Source organism: Artemia franciscana, chromosome 9, assembly GCF_032884065.1.
Source record: "Artemia franciscana chromosome 9, ASM3288406v1, whole genome shotgun sequence".
NCBI classification, from domain to species: domain Eukaryota; kingdom Metazoa; phylum Arthropoda; class Branchiopoda; order Anostraca; family Artemiidae; genus Artemia; species Artemia franciscana.
In genome coordinates, this window is record NC_088871.1 from 14,974,070 (window position 1) to 14,990,300 (window position 16,231).

At 37.3% G+C, this 16,231-nt stretch overlaps 2 protein-coding genes across 2 annotated transcripts; one reads left to right on the forward strand and one right to left on the reverse strand.

Annotated features, from left to right (window-relative positions):
* Window positions 1–542: 542 nt before the first annotated feature.
* Window positions 543–7,557, forward strand: LOC136031046 (uncharacterized). The gene is made up of 3 exons (XM_065710246.1): window positions 543–879; window positions 4,006–4,199; window positions 7,091–7,557. Exons 1-3 carry the CDS (start codon window positions 852–854, stop codon window positions 7,484–7,486), a joined length of 618 nt encoding a protein of 205 aa, XP_065566318.1. The 5' UTR covers window positions 543–851; the 3' UTR covers window positions 7,487–7,557.
* A 397-nt stretch (window positions 7,558–7,954) lies between these two features.
* Window positions 7,955–12,513, reverse strand: LOC136030771 (uncharacterized). The gene is made up of 3 exons (XM_065709813.1): window positions 12,399–12,513; window positions 11,616–11,950; window positions 7,955–9,351 (listed from the first exon to the last, which is right to left on the reverse strand). The coding sequence occupies exons 1-3, from the start codon at window positions 12,511–12,513 to the stop codon at window positions 8,140–8,142; spliced, it is 1,662 nt and encodes a 553-aa protein (XP_065565885.1). The 3' UTR covers window positions 7,955–8,139.
* Window positions 12,514–16,231: the final 3,718 nt, after the last annotated feature.

Consider the following 16,231-nt stretch of genomic DNA (forward strand, 5'->3'; position numbering starts at 1 on the left):
AGCACGTGCAGTAGTAGAGATCACAAAAGACTCGATGTACATGTACAAACTCCTCTTTGAATATACTAACCCGAATCATAAGGTTATCTTGGTGATGTGTAAATACCCGTGTCTATCTCGCCGCTAGTGTCAACGAAAAAAGTTGACACTGCCAGCCTTTCTCTGAAGCAGATTGTCGACATCCCTTCCCATTCATCTGGCAATACTCTAGACCTTATCCTAACAAACACCAAAGACTTCTACCTCCCCCCTACTTCCCTAGTACCAATTGGGTTTTCGATAACCATACCCTGATATTGATATTGTTGTTCATTCACAACAAAACTGTGACTTTGAGTGAATACGACAAACGATGGATCACCCCCGCAGTAAAAGCCGAAACCCGCGAGCGAAGTAATCTTTACTCGTGTAAAGATTAAAGATCAAAGCCAAGTATGGTCGCGAAAAAGTGGTGCCACTTCTGAACAGTGACCCTGCAAAATGGCACCGGTCGGTCAAGAAACTAAGTAGGAAATCGTCTAACCCTTAGTTCACACTGCTGCGATTTCGCGCAAAATCGTGCGATATTGATGATAATGACAAAAATCATGCGACATACGAAGCAAAACCATACGTTTTGCTGCAATGAAAAATGCGTTCATAATTTTGAATCCTACGACAAATCGCATGAGTTCAATAATTTCAACTTTTTGCGACAAGTCGCATGCCTTGTTCTTATTTAAAAAAGAAAAAAAAAATAATGGAGGTGGTGACTGAGAAACTAATTATGGCTGTTAGGTGCCAGCCCATATTATTTTCAAAAAATATGAGATGATCACTCCAAAAAACACCTTGTGTTAAAGGCCTGGGAAATGGTCTCAGGGGAAGTTGGTGTTAGTGGTAAGCATGTCTACTAACTTTTTGTAGGCTATATTTAGTTCAAATTTCTAAGGGTCACTAGCAATCTACAACAAAACCCTGATTTCGGATGGCCTAGGTCAGACACAGGGTTTATCTAGCATTTACTATACTCTTTGGTAGGCCTATGCCTAACAATAAGTTGGGTCCATGACTTTCTTATGATGGCAATCAAGATCAAAGGTCTTCACTAGATTCAAGGATCAAATTTTCTTTGACCTTTGAAAATCTAGTGATCATGCAAATTGGGGGATCTTTAGATTTGTAACATAATGTATATCCCCTTATATCTAAATCTAACTGTAGAGAAAATAAAATTTAAATGTCTCCAGACCTATCTAGACCATATCTAGTAGGCCAATAGAACTGAGATTTTCCATTGCCAAGCTGCTGCTAAGAATCAGAAACACAAAGAATTGAGATTAGAAAGCAGTTGTGTCTATAGGTCTTGAATATTTAGACCAATAAGATCTGTCATATATTTTACCACCTTTTAGTTAAATTCTTGTATAGTCATTATTATTATTCATGTAAGTCAATAATCAACACTTAGTTATTGATACAATTATTTCCTTAACAAGTCTTGCTATTATACGTAGCTTGAGATACTTGGTAGGCTATTATCATTGGGGAACCCTAAGTGAGTCATCTTTTACTTTTCTTGTACAAAACACTAGTAAGATTCTAGTTGAGTGACTTCTTGATATCTCAGAAAGGGGTTAGGTAAGGAAAATGAAACTTTCAGGGATGGGTCTACAGGCTAATGTATATCTGGAGAAGGTATTTTAAAGTACCCACCTCTAGTCCTTCTCCCTCTAGAGAGCCCTTAAATTTGCTTACATGACAGTTCTATGCCTATTGAAAATTTGACAAAACAACATTTGGTAGAATTCTAGTTGATTTGACTTCTTGCTATCTTGGAAATGAGTTAGGTTAGGAAAATGAAACTTTCAGGGATGGGTCTACAGGCTAAAGTATGTCCCAGGAAGGTATTTTGAAGTACCTACCTCTACTCCTTCTCCCTCTAGAGGGCCCTGACCTTTGAAAATATGTATGTTATAAAAGTGAAATCTTATAAAATAGATCTTCTGCTTGAATGAAGTACAACAAAAGTGTTTTCAGCTTCACAACTTTTGCTATCTTAGAAACTTTTGCTTATCTCACATAACTTTTGCTATCTTAGAAAGTGATTAGGTTAGGAAAGTGAATTCTCTAGAGTGACAAGGAGTAGAGCATGGTACTTCAAAACACCTTTCTGGGACATACTTTAGTCTGTAGATTCATCCCCAAAAGTTTCATTTTCCTAACCTAACCAATTTCTGAAATAACAAGAAGTCAATCAACTAGAATTTTACCAGATCATCTTCAGACTAGATATTGGTAGATTTGTAACTTTACCTGGATCTTGGAGTGATGTCCCAGGAAACCTCAAACCATCAGTTGATTGCCACCATTTCTATTCGGCTCCTAGCCTAACCTGCTTTTAATGGCTATACCAGTAAAGGGTCTGCCATCCAGGTCTTGCTATAGATTTAATGGTCAAAGAAAATTCAACCCTTGAATCTAGTGACAACCTTTGATCTCTATTGCTGTCATAAGAAAGTTGTGGGCCCCACTGCCAACTTTAGATACTCCATGTCAAATGCTGATGGCCTTCTGGCACCAGGACCCTGACCTACTCCACTAGAGATTTATTTTGATTAGTTGGTCTCCAAGTGTTACTCAAATTGTCAATTTTCTGTGTTAACATATTTTTCCTTAGGCATAGGGTTTTCCAATTGCAAGATATATCCATCACATTGGTGCACTTGGTCCAGTCCCCCCCATGATTTTTTTCTAGATCCATCCCTGGCCCTAACTGCCAGATCTAACCAGAGATTAAATGCATAGGTTTTGTGTATGTTTTTTTTTCTTTGTTACATTGCCTTAATTTGGTAAAATGAACAGTTAATCCTTGTATATGCCTAGTGTGGAGCTATACTTAGCTGCATTTAGAGGGTGCTGTTGTTCAATTGTAATGGTATTTGTTGTTATATTTTAGAAGAGAACAGAATAGATAAAGCGATAATATACATGTTTTTCCTCTTATCTGATTTCTGCCCTATATTAAATCTTAGCTAGCAAATTGACAAAATCAGCAATGTTAGTAGCATATTCTAGGGTATGCTATAGTATGTTGTTTAATGGCAATGGTAGTGGTTATTTTATTTGAAAAGAGAACTGAACAGATAATCTAATAATATACTTGATTTTCCTCCTAACTGATTTCTGCCCTATAGTAAACCTTAAGTAGCAAATCTACAAAATCAATTCTATTCTTGTGAATGGGTTTCTTGGCATATCAAAACCTTTAGACCTATATCGAATTGCATATTATTATTTTTTTATGTAGGCTATTGGATATTGGATTTAAATAAATGAAGGAAATTTTATAATTTATTTAATAGAAAATTTGTTGCATATCATAAATAAGAATCTTGCTATTTTACTGTTTTCTTTTAGTTGTATATTTCTTAGGGAAATACAAAACTTACCTGGAACCTTCAGGGGGTGAGGTATATTGTTAGAAAAGTAGCTATGATATTTGGAAGGAGCATAAAGTAAGGAATTTTATGACACTAGTTTTTTTGTATTAATATGTTTCCTTCAGAGGAGCCCTAGCTCTAGTTCTTACTATTTTAGGGAATTAAATAGTAGATATAAAGAATATCTCATTTTTCCCTTATCTAATTTCTATCCTATAAGTAGGCCTACCCATGTTCCTTGTTTTCTATCTACTATTTGCCCTGTACACAGAATTAGCCCAAAATACTCTTTTTGTGCCTTGTACATGAGGCAGGTTTTTGTAAGATTCCTGGAAACACTTTCCTGCTTCATCATAAGTCTTGAAAACTGCTGAAAAGCAGAAAGGAAAAAGTTGCATACACAACACTTATAGCACAAAAACTAGTGGAAAATGTTTGTTATAGTGTAAGATTTAAATATATTTAACAAGGATGTAAGTAATTCAAATAATAAGTGTCATGGATGATACAAAAGCCAGCTTACCCCTGGCAGTATGGCTGGTTTTCTTTTGCTAAAGTTGACATTCTTTATCATTTGTTTCAGTGCAAGAATGTCAAAAAATGTGGCGTTCTCTAAGAGACGGATATATGAGAGAGAAACGCTCTCAGATGCTGACAAAGAGTGGATCAGCAGCAGTGAAGGAGAAGAAGCCCTGGAAATGGTACAACCACATGATCTTCCTGAGTGACCATATTTCATTTAGACCAACACAGTCAAACTTTGAGTTACCAATTAGGGTAAGTAAATTCAGCGGTTTGTTAATTAGTAAATATGATGTGAAGGTAGAAAATTATGCCCTACTTTACACTTCTTACCATGATAATAAACATGGAGAAATTGTTTTAGTTATTTCTGATTAAACGAGTGTGGCAAGTTCTAGCTGGACCCAGTGGAGTGGCATTTTGCTAGGAATTTTTCTTCCAACTTTCATTCAAATCTGATACTCCTTTCAAAAGTAATGCAAACACACTGAAAGACTCAGCGTTTGCCTGATTTTACTTAAGGTCTTCATATCAGAGTTTAATATTATTAATGGTGTCAGGCATCTTTGTTTCAAGTTTCATTTAAATCTGGCACTCCATTCACTACTATGCTATCAAACAAAACTTAAAACCATATCTCCCTCTCCCTTTTTGACCTGGGATCTAAATCACAGAATCTAAATTTTATTCAAAGCCATCACTCCACTGGTTAATTATTCTAAACATAGCAAAAAACTCAACTTTTTTAACTCTTTAAACACCCTTCCCCTCGCCCTATTTGAGTTATTCATCTCAGAACTTGGAATTATGTGTCATGTTGGGCATATTTTCTCAAATTCTTGATCAAAGTTACAACTCCATAAGTTAGAATAAACTAAATCAATATTTAAACTTTTTCAATGTTTAAATCCGACTTTTCCTTGCCCTACTTGAGCTAGTCTTCATATCATAACTGAATGTGTCACAATGCAAGGCATATCTGGTTTTATTTTCTAATAAATCTGCCAACGCTTTTAAGAGGTATACCAAGCAAGAAACTCCTTTTTATTTCAACTCTTAAAACTCCCTCCTCTTTGCCTTTTTATGGCACTTGGTGCCATAAAAATAGAAAAAATTGAAGTATTTTTGACTTACTAATGGTTGATCAGATCTTAATGAAATTGGATGTTTGGAAATATATCGTGTCTCAGAGCTGTTATTTTAAATCCCGACCGGATCTGGTGACATTGGGGGGAGGAGTTAGGTACTTTTATCTTACGAATGGGTGATCAGATCTCAATGAAATTTGATATTTAGAAGGATAGCGTGTCTCAAAGCTCTTATTTTAAATCCCGACCGGATCTGGTGACATTGGAGGGAGGTTGGGGTTGGGGGAACCTAAAATCATGGAAAACGCTTAGATTGGAGGGATTGGGATAAAAATTGTTAGGAAAAATAAGCAGAAGTCTTAGATACGTGATTTACATAATTGGAACGGACCCGCTCTATTGGGGAGGGGGGATAATTATGAAAAATTAGATCAAATGACGTATTTTTAACTTACAAAGGAGTGATCGGATCTTCATGAAACTTCATATTTAGGAGGACCTCGTAACTCAGATCTCTTATTTTAAATCTCAACCAGATCCAGCGTCATTGGGGGGGGGGGGCAGAAATCTTAGAAAATACTTTTAAGCAGAGAGATCAGGATGAAACTGGATGGGAAGAATAAAAACCTGTCTAAGATACATGAGTGACATAACCAGACCGGATCTGCTCTCTTTGATGGAGTTGGGGGGGGGGGGTAATTTTGAAAATTGAAGTATTTCTAACTTACAAAAGGGTGACCAGATCTTAATGAAATTTAATATTTAGAAGGATCTGGTCCTTTAAAGCTCTAATTTTAAATTCCGACCAGATCCTGTGACATTGGGGGGAGTTCGAGGGGGAAACCAAAATTCTTGGAAAACGTGAAAATTGGGTTATTTTTGTCTTACGAATAGGTGATCGGATCTTAATGAAGTTTGATATTTAGAAGGAATTCATGTTTCAGAGCTCTTATTTCAAATCCTGACCAGATCTTTTGAAATTGGGAGAAGTTGGGGCGGGGGGGGGGGGTTCTTAGAAAACACTAAAACACTTGGAGTGGAGGAATCATGATGAAGCTTGGTGGATAGAATAAGCAAATGTCTTTGATACGTGATTGACATAACCGTACTGGATTCACTCTCTTTGGGGGAGTTGGGGGGGGGGTTTAGTGATTTGGGGAGTTTGGTGCTTCTGGACGTGGTAGGATAATGAAAATTGATAGGCGTGTCAGGGAGCTGAACAAATTGACTCGATAAAGTCGTTTTCCCCTATTCGACCATCTGGGGGGCTAAAGGGAGAGGAAAAATTATGTATTTTAACTTACGAGTGGGTGATCGGATCTTAATGAATTTTGATATTTTGAAGGACATCATGACTCAGGGCTCTTATTTTAAATCCTGACCGGTACTAAGCCTCTGATTTTCCTTATAAATCAATCTATTGATTCTTAGAATTTTGTTATAGCTCATACCAAATGAGCTCTTAGCTTGTAGCTCTTCTTGCTTCGTCACAAGTGCCATATGAGCTCTTAGCTCTTGTTTGAGCTAGGGTCTTCATCTTACAACTTGATTTGGACCATGGACCATTACACATCTTTGGTCCAATTTTAATTCAATTCTGACTGCCAGTTCACCCGCTATATTCAATTACACAATATTCCCTTTCTGGATAGTAGTTAACTACGAGCAGAACAATGGAAACCGCAAGAAGGCATCCAGAATATATGGAAGGATGAATATATTTACAAAACTGAAAGCCTGAAACTCATTAATATACCATTGATCTTTCTTCTCTTGGGATTGTTGATGCTACAAGGAATATGATATCACGCGTTCCAACACCGCGTAATGATGTTATCAATGGGGCTAAAAACTTCAGGATTAGCCTAAATGTATTTGTGGCTGTGTCATTGAAAGCCTTTATCTTTTTCAAGTATTTTTTATGTCTTATGTTTTTGCTAGCGTCTGCTGTACTACTGCCACTTTAAAGACAAACATGAACAGTTAAGAGCAGACTGAAAAACGGTTATCAGCTTAATCGGTAAATATGTCATTTGGATGTAATTTTACTTTTTTAAGGTTGAAGTTGGGTCAGGCGGAGAGATCCAAGAGACAGAGGAACCCGAAGAAAATGTCATATATGAAGACAGTGGCCAGGTCCAGTTAGACTATGTGGAAGAAACGAATCCCATCTTGTTTGAATCCCCAAATGGCAGGACATCGTCGTGCTCATTCGCTCAGCCCAGGTCCCCCACCCCGAAGAGAAAGAAAGCTTCAAAGGGAGAGTGTTCAAAGTCAGAATTCGAGAGAGATCTGATCGGTATTGTTGGAAAGGAGCAAGACCCAGACGAGATGTTTTGTCTTGTTCTTGCTGCAGATATTAAAAAACTAAGTGACAAAAAGAAAGCTTTCATCAAATTTAAAATTCAGGAGCTTCTTTTCAAATTGTCTATTGATCAGATCTCTCTCGACTGATGGCAGTGTTCTGTCAGTTATTCTTTTTAAGTTAATTTTTTACTGTATTTGAATATAAAGCTTCTTTTTTATTTCAGTGGACCAAGAAATATCAGGTTTATTAGTTGGAGTTTTCAATGTATCATGGTATCTGTTACCACGTTTCGGCAGATACTCAGTATCTTGCCAATTTGCGTTCCCTGGTATCCTGACTGTAGTTTCTTAAGAAAGTCGAAGGACCATATCATTTTGTCAGATTGAGTAGAAAGCAGTTTGGGGCTATTGATTTGGGTAAATAGAAGAACTTCTTTTTGGGTGACTTCTAAATAACATAGATTCGGCAATTACCTTTTGGGTAAAGTAAATGTTGTATTAGATACCATGTTAACTCTAGAACGAACAAAATGCAGGTTCTTTTAGAGTGATATCAAAAACTATAGCTTCTGCAAAAGTGCAGCTTGAAAAGGTTAACCTACAAAAATTTTTGCGCCATTAACCAGTGTTTGACTCGGCTGTTTGCTTATATTTTGCTGCTTCAGATCAACTTGTATTATACAAAAAAGAAGGAATGCACTGAAAGGAAGAGGGGAAATGATGCTCTGAGCATATAACCAAGAACAGAACTATGTACATAAATAGGCCTACTGAAAATGGAGAAACTAAGCATGAGAATATTATCCAAACAGGTACTCTTCCTGCCATGGTAGGGCGCCCTGCCCTGAATTGAAGTATTCCAGAAATTTCGTCCTTATTGTCATGGGAGTAACTGCGAAATTGTTTGCTCCCTGACGTTGCTGCCGCTGAAGCCAGTTATCAGAGACCATGGTTCTCCAGGCTCCAGGGATAATCTCCCTGTTTCCACTCTGGGCATCTACGAAGTTAATTGGACAATACTGCGAGTTCTCGCTCATTACGAAATTGTGCAAGCAACAGCAAGCTTTGACTATTGAATCAACTGTTTCAAGTTTGCAATTAATAGGTGAGTTAAAAATACGCCAGCGTGCAGCTAAGATTCCAAATGCGTTTTCTACAACCAAGCGAGCTCGAGACAAACGGTAATTGTAGACCCTTTTCTGCCTGTCAGCTACACTCAAGCCACCTGGAAATGGTCTCATTATGTTCATTTTCAAGGGGAATGCCTCGTCAGCTACGAAAACATGTGGTAAGATGGTCCCATTAGGGATGGGCTTAGGCTCAGGAGTTTCAATTGTTCCGTTCAGAATGGCACACCCAAACGATGACCTGGCGAATATACTTGAGTCACCAGCACTACCCTCTGCTCCAACGTCTACAAACTGAAACTTATAGTCAGCATCAACAACTGCCATCAGTACAACACTAAAGAATCTCTTGTGGCAGAAATACGTAGAGCCACTGTTTTCTGGGCATCTTAACCTGATATATTTTCCATCAATTGCTCCTATGCAATTTGGAAAGTCCCACCGCCTCATAAACTTGTCAGCGATTGTCTGGAACGTGGATTGGGTTGGTGGCTTCAAACATTGGCTTTTCATGCTAGTCCAAATGGCCTCTGTCGTTTCTGCCACTATAAGAGTGACTGTCGAACGGCCAATCAAATACTGGTAGGACAAAGACCTCTTTGACTCTCCTGTAGCAAGATGCCTGATCGTCAGTGCAAGTCTCGTAGCTGCTGAAATAGGTCTCCTCCAATTGGTATGTTTCTTCTCAATCTTACTTTTAACAATTGCTAAGAGTTCCTTGAATTTTGTAGGAGTCATTCTAAGGTATTCGAAATACCATTGTGGATCTTCCTTTTCTAGATCCTGCACCAATTTGCTGAAGGCACCATCTGTTTCTCTTTTTCTAAGGACTGGTCTGACCCACCACCTCCGTGTAGCTTGTTTTGCACTTCCATATAGCTGCTCCTATAAGAAACAAAGAATATAAACATAGGTCTCTATTAAAAGAAAGCTGGAATAGGTCTTTGATAGTGAACATTTTCAAGCCCTTGACAAGCATAGTGAAACAGGAAACACTTATAATTGTTGCAAAATAGCAAAGGGCAAACTACAATTTTTTTTAAATCCATTATTTTTCTTAGCTGTTTTTCTGTAGATGAGGTTATTATGAGCCTTTTGCAGCATAGCCTGTACCCAGCTTTGTTTAGTGTAAAGCAGTAACTTACTTTCAAGACTTAAGAGACTTTCATACATTTAGCATAGCCTGTACCCAGCTTTGTTTAGTGATTTATACCGGGATGTAAAGCAGTAACTTACTTTCAAGAGACTTTCATACATTTAGCGTAGCCTGTACCCAGCTTTGTTTAGTTATTTATACCGGGATGTAAAGCAGTAACTTACTTTCAAGACTACATGCAACCTGATCTAAATAAAGATGCTATTGTAGAGTATCACAGAGAAGCCTACAAGTATATCCCAATTGCAGTAAAGGCACATTACAAAGAACAAGAACCTACAGGAACAGGTTCATAGTATACCGTTGGAGTGGTAAAGAAACTAGAAAATTGCAAAAATTAAGATAAAGAACTAAGAAGAAGATTAAAAAGAAACTTTGAAAATTGCAAGTACAGTACTAAGTACATAGAGCAAGTAATATTAGCAAATTAATGAGATCATAGCTGCACTTTTTTTTTCTCTCATGCTTGTTAAACTAACACATCCATTTTGCAACAGTTGTGCACCAGGCTCTTTGGATGATTCTTCTGCCCAGGGAAATCCCATAGAGGAGTAAATAATTACTGTCTAGGAGAATCTGATTTTGGAAGGAAAACCTTTGAATATCTCTGTCTAGAAAACTGTAAGTCCTGTTACCTATTCTATTGAACTATAAGAGGGTCAGGGAGGTGTCACTGATCAAGTTAATACTTTCTTAGGTCTGTAGAACCAGTGGGGTCCAGAAGGTTTTCTGGATGACCACTTTTTTGATAGGTGATAATTCCAGGGGCTGATGGCCTGCTCTAGGTGACCTCTCTGTGAACTGATAACCCAGACAGGGTCATCAGTCCATAGAGATGTTACCCAGATTTAGAAAATAGGCCATCACTCTATAGACTGATCACCCATATTCCAGACTAGGTCAACACTTTATAGAGAGATCACCCAGACTTCAAGAATGAGCCATCAATCCCTAAAATAATGACCTGTTAAATGAGTGGTTACCCAGAAAAACTTGTGGACCCCACTGTCTAGAACAAATATTTCTATTTTCCAGCTTCATTCATCCCTGTCATACAAGATTCTCAAAAAAAAATGGTGACCCAGCTTTAGCAGAGACAGCATAAGGTATAAGTGACTTGCTAACATTTAGAAAAAGCTACATGCAACCTGATCTGAATAAGGATGCTATTGTACAGTATCAAAGAGAAGCTGACAGGTATATCCAAAATGCAGTAAAGGCATATTACAAAGACAAAGAACAGGTTCATAGAATTCCATTGCAGTGGTAAAGTAACAAGAAAATTACAAAAATTAAGGTAAAAAAGAACTGAGAAGAAGATTAACAAGAAACTATGAAAATTGCAAGTACAGTACTAAGTGCATACAGCAAGTAATATTAGCGAATTAAGATCATAGCTGCACTTTTTTTCTCTCTTGCTTGTTAAACTGACTTATCCATCTACCAACAGTTGTGCACCAGGTTCTTTGGATGATTCGTCTGCCCAGGGAAAATCCATAGAGGATTAAATAATTACTGTCTAGGATAATTTTATTTTGGAAGGAAAACTTTCTCGATGACCACTTTTTTGATAGGTAATAATTCCAGGGACTGATAGCCCATCCTTCAATTGTCCAAATCTAAGGTGACCTCTCTAAGAACTGGTGGCCTGGACCAGGTGACCTCTCTGTGAGCTGATAACCCAACCTGGGGCATCAGTCCATAGAGAGGATTTAGAGAATAGGCAATCACTCTATAGACTGATCACCCACATTCCAAACTAGGTCATCAGTCCATAGAGAGATCACCCAGATTTTAAGAATAGGCCATCAACCATTAGAATAATGGCCTGTCAAGAGAGTGGTTACCCAAAAAAACTTGTGGACCCCACTGTCGAGAGCTGAAATATTTCTATTTTCCAGCTTCAGTCATCCCTGTCATACAGGATTCTCCAAAAAACTGGTGACCCAACTTTAGCTATACATCCTATGTAAACCTAAAGGCAACAACTTGCCTGCTTTCTTCGCTTACTCAGAAGATACGCTGCAATAGCCTTCTTCTGGATTTGGCTTAATGCTCTCATTGCTTCAGTTTGAAAATCTGATTTGAAAAATCGTGTCCGATTTGACGCAGCAGTGGGAACTATGGAATAGAGCTTGTCGCAGCGACGCAGAAGTCTGCGTTTCAGTGTGAACACTCCATCCGATTCTGTCGTACGTCTCTTCCGACAGGCAAAAAATCGTGTCGGGATTGACGCAGCAGTGTGAGCTAAGGGTAAGTCTACTACAATGTTATCAGGCGACAAGGGGCGCTTAGTTGGGTCCCGTGCCGTCAACGCCTTCCTAACCTCTATATGTACCACATTTCCTCTTGTGAATTCCCAGGAACAACAATCCCTGCTTGAAGATTGCTCCTCAGTGTTTTGATTGAATTAAGCGAGTTCGACATGTACAAGGAACTGAGTAAAATAAAGACGGGAGTGTCACCTTTTCCAGGTGAAATCCCTACCAAACCTATTCATGAATATGCTTTGTTCCTTGATCTCCCAGTCTCCATTTTGACTAACCAATGCTTAGCGCCCGTTGTATTTTCCTCACTGTGGAAGAAAGCGTACATACGAGCCATTCCGAAAATAAATACCCTCAAAAGCTGTGATGACTCGAGACCCAATTTCCTTAACCTCATTCTTTGCGAAAGTGACAGAGTCTTTCATACTCCGCCGACTGTTGTCTCAAATTCGTGAATCCATAGACAAATATCAATTCGGAAGACTACCAAGTGTGGAGCTTCCGTATACCTTCTAAAAATCTTCGACCGCATTCTAAAGTGGCTTGAGACCCAGGGTCATTTTGTTGCTCTAGCTGCGATCGATTTTCGCAAAATGTTTGACCTTCTATTTCACCACATCGCATGCCTGAACTTGAAGCGAATGGGAGCTACGCGTCAAACTCTGTCAATCGTATTAGATTTTCTGTATGGATGCCAACAGAAAGTACTTGCCCTCCATGAAGAAGACGCTGACTCCGAATGGAGTAACATAACCTAGGGAGCCCCACAAGGTACCAAACTCGCAGGCCTAACAGTTCTTGCTGTGATAAACTACATATTGAGCGATCATGAAGACGGGTATTAGCTTGTGGATGACTTGTCACTCGTGCTTACTTATCTACTTGAGGGTAATACTCTTATAGCCCAGTTTGCTAGTGACATTTTTGACCAGCTAAATTCTCGGTGTAATGAGTCCAGTCTTATCATTAAAGCTACCAAGTGAAAAATCTTCGGCCTTGTCCCCTAAAAAGAGACTTTACTCTCCTGAAATCCATTTGCTGTCGTTTCAGAAGTGAAGATGCTCGATATTATTTTCTCCAGAGACTGTTGTTTCGCCACACATGTTGACAGTGTAATTAGGAAAGGTAATACTTCCCTTCAAACACTGTCCAAAATACGTGGTTGCGATTTTGCCCTTTGGTTGCGATGTCAAAAATCTCCTCCGTGCATATTTTTGTTATGTGCGACCAGTCTTGGAGCATGGCTGCCTTATGTTGGGCCCTTCAGTACTACACACTGCTCACCTAATATACGACACAGAGTCAGTGCAAAAAAGGGCAGTTGGGATTATCCTGGGTTCTAGAGATGTTCCCTTACCAAGAAGCACTCATTACACTAAATATTCAGTGCCTAGGACAAAGATTGTGGGATCTCATCATGAAGTTTGGAAAAGTATTACTTTTAGACCCGGCTCATAGAGACATTTGACCCGCAGACAGTGCAGCACTGACAGCAGAACCAGGCAAAAGTCCAAACTGATTCCTATACGTGCGCGGATAAACCGATATTATATTATAATTCCTTTGTGCCTTTTTTTACTTCTACGTTTAAGAGTGCGTAATTCTTGTGTTTATTGTTTTTGGAACTGCAAATTAGCCAAGAGTTACGAAATTTTTTTAATAAACTGTTCTCTCTCTCTCTCGTTCTTAACTTCAGGTAGCGTAGATGGGGATTAGACCTAGGAAATAATTATGAAAACAACCAAAATCAACAGAAGAAAAAAACTTTTTTGCAAGGAAAGTTAAGAGCAACGAACCAAAATTGTTTTTTCATTGTTTGCTTTCAATAGAGCGATTGCCAATTTTACAATGTTAGGCCTAGATACTAAATACATCTATCTTAAAAAAAGAATAAAAAGCCCTTTTGCAAGGAAGGTAAAGAGCGACGAACCAAAATTGATTTTGCGTTGCTTGCTTTTAATAAAACGCTTGCCAATTTTACAACGCTAAGCCTAGATGGGAAATAGACATAGGAAATAACTATAAAACCAGCAAAATTAACAGAAGAATAAAAACTTTTTTCCATCGAAGGTAAAGAGTGATGAACTAAACTTGATTTTGCGTTTCTTGCTTTTAATAAAGCACTTGCCAATTTTACAATGCTAAGCGTAGATGGGAATAGAACTAGGAAATAACAATAAATACAAGCAAAATTAGCAGAGGAAAAAAACCCTTTTTGCAAGGAAAGTTAAGAGCGATGAACCAAAATTGTTTTTGCATCGTTTGCTTTCAATAAAGCGCTTGCCAATTTTACAACACTAAGGATTGAGTATCGATATTTTTTATTCGTTATGAGTTTCATTTTCGATTTTAACTTTAATGCAAAATAGTATTTTTTTTTTTTATTTTGATTATTTTTAAACTTTTCTCCTAGATAGAACTATTTCTCAATTTGTTACCCAACCCTGTTGGATTAAGTAACCCTCATAAGATGACTTCACCACGGAGATGGCAGGGTTCACTGTCCTCAAAATTCCCTGTCCTCACAAGAGAAGAACCATAGCCCTGACCATAAAGAAAGAAATCACAAACTATCGAGACTCATCGTTTATTTTACACAATCCTCGTACAATAAACACAAATTTTAATTTTGTAACAAAAAAAAGATATTCCGACTAGTAAGGTAAAAGTACAAATCCAGATCGATGTTGGCATAAAAGAAAAGACAAAGCTTGCTAGAACGGATGAACACGGTCGATTTTTTTTCTTGAAACAAAACAAACAATCCTCGTTACTTGAATAAGAATATCCTGATCAATAATATCCTGAAAAAAGAAGAAACAAATTAGTTTTTCTAGTAACATTAATAAGGGAATTTATCCTTATCAGGGAATGCATGATTCCTAATAATAAAGTTCCTACATGATTGATGAGTATGGAAGATTATTTGCATTTTGATATTCGCAATTATACAGCAGTTAATACAGAAAATTGGCAATGCTTGTCAACGTAGTAACAAAACATCAATTTTAGCCCAAAGGAGCAGTAAATTGTAGAGGATTCGTCGCTAATAATAAAGTCCCTGATGAGTATTGAAGATTATTTGCATTTTGATATTCACAATTATACAACATTGCACACTAGTTGTTAGGTTAAAAGTGAATGAATCTTTTAATGAGGAGGGAGGTACTTTGCAGTCATAAAAAGTTCATTTTTTTCTAACTTTACAGGTTAATTCCTTTAGATCAGTAAGACTGTGTTAATGAAAAAGGTGACACAAGCCATTTTTATGAATTTTTAGAAGATCCAAAACTGGATAAACGTTTATCCATGGCGTATGTCTTTTTTTTTATTTTCAAAGTTTGTCAAATCATTTTCGAACAAAATGCCACATGTCCTCTTTTAATTCTCACAGCCATCGGTAGTGAGGGGGGTTAAAAGTTGCCTATATCTCTGTTTTAGTTTCTTAACGGTACAAGATAAGACAATTCTGACTGTGCCATTCAATTCATCGTGCTAAGTTTACACTCAACACATACATAACTCATTTTCGACCCAAAAGGGCTTAGTCTCCCTTTTAATTACCACGGCCGAGGGTAGAGGTTGATATACACCTTAACTTCTATTCTTTTGGAGAAAAATATATTTGGGCCCAGCGTCTGACTTTCATTGTGATAGGATGACAGTTTACCTCTTATTGCATTGTAAAACTATTTTGGCTTGATAAAAAAAATGACATCCATCAGCTTAATTTCATCTGCGACAAATGATAAACTGAAATAAATGAATAAGTGATAAATTTAGATAAAAAAAAGTGATAAATAAATGAATATGTAACGATACTAAAGATGTTATAGGCTAATAATAGATGCAGATACTCACATATACCACAACAACAACAAAATATAATCGGGAAATATAGTTAAGACCAGACAAAATTGTATTTTGAAATAAATACAGGTGGTACACAAACAAACAGTCAAAAATTATATTTACCTAGTTATATATATTTTTATTTTATAATCAATAGTAATAAGAATTATTCAGTATATTAATACAATTTTAAGATATAATAAAAAAATGTACGAGGGGGAAGAGGGATAACTCCTAACAACTAGATCCTCTAGAATTACGTAGCTTTTTATCAGTTGACCCTTGAATGACAATGAACTCCGATAAAATGATGATTGAACAGGCTATTCTGTCTTATATCTGAAGTTTTAAAGTGCAGAGAGAAAAGAGATTGAAAAATTTAGTCTTAGTATTTTTTGCAAGCAATCCTGATCATTTCCCAAAATACTAGATTGAGGATACACAGCCAAAACATCTAACTGATCATTGAAACTAAGTTATTCGTGATCTG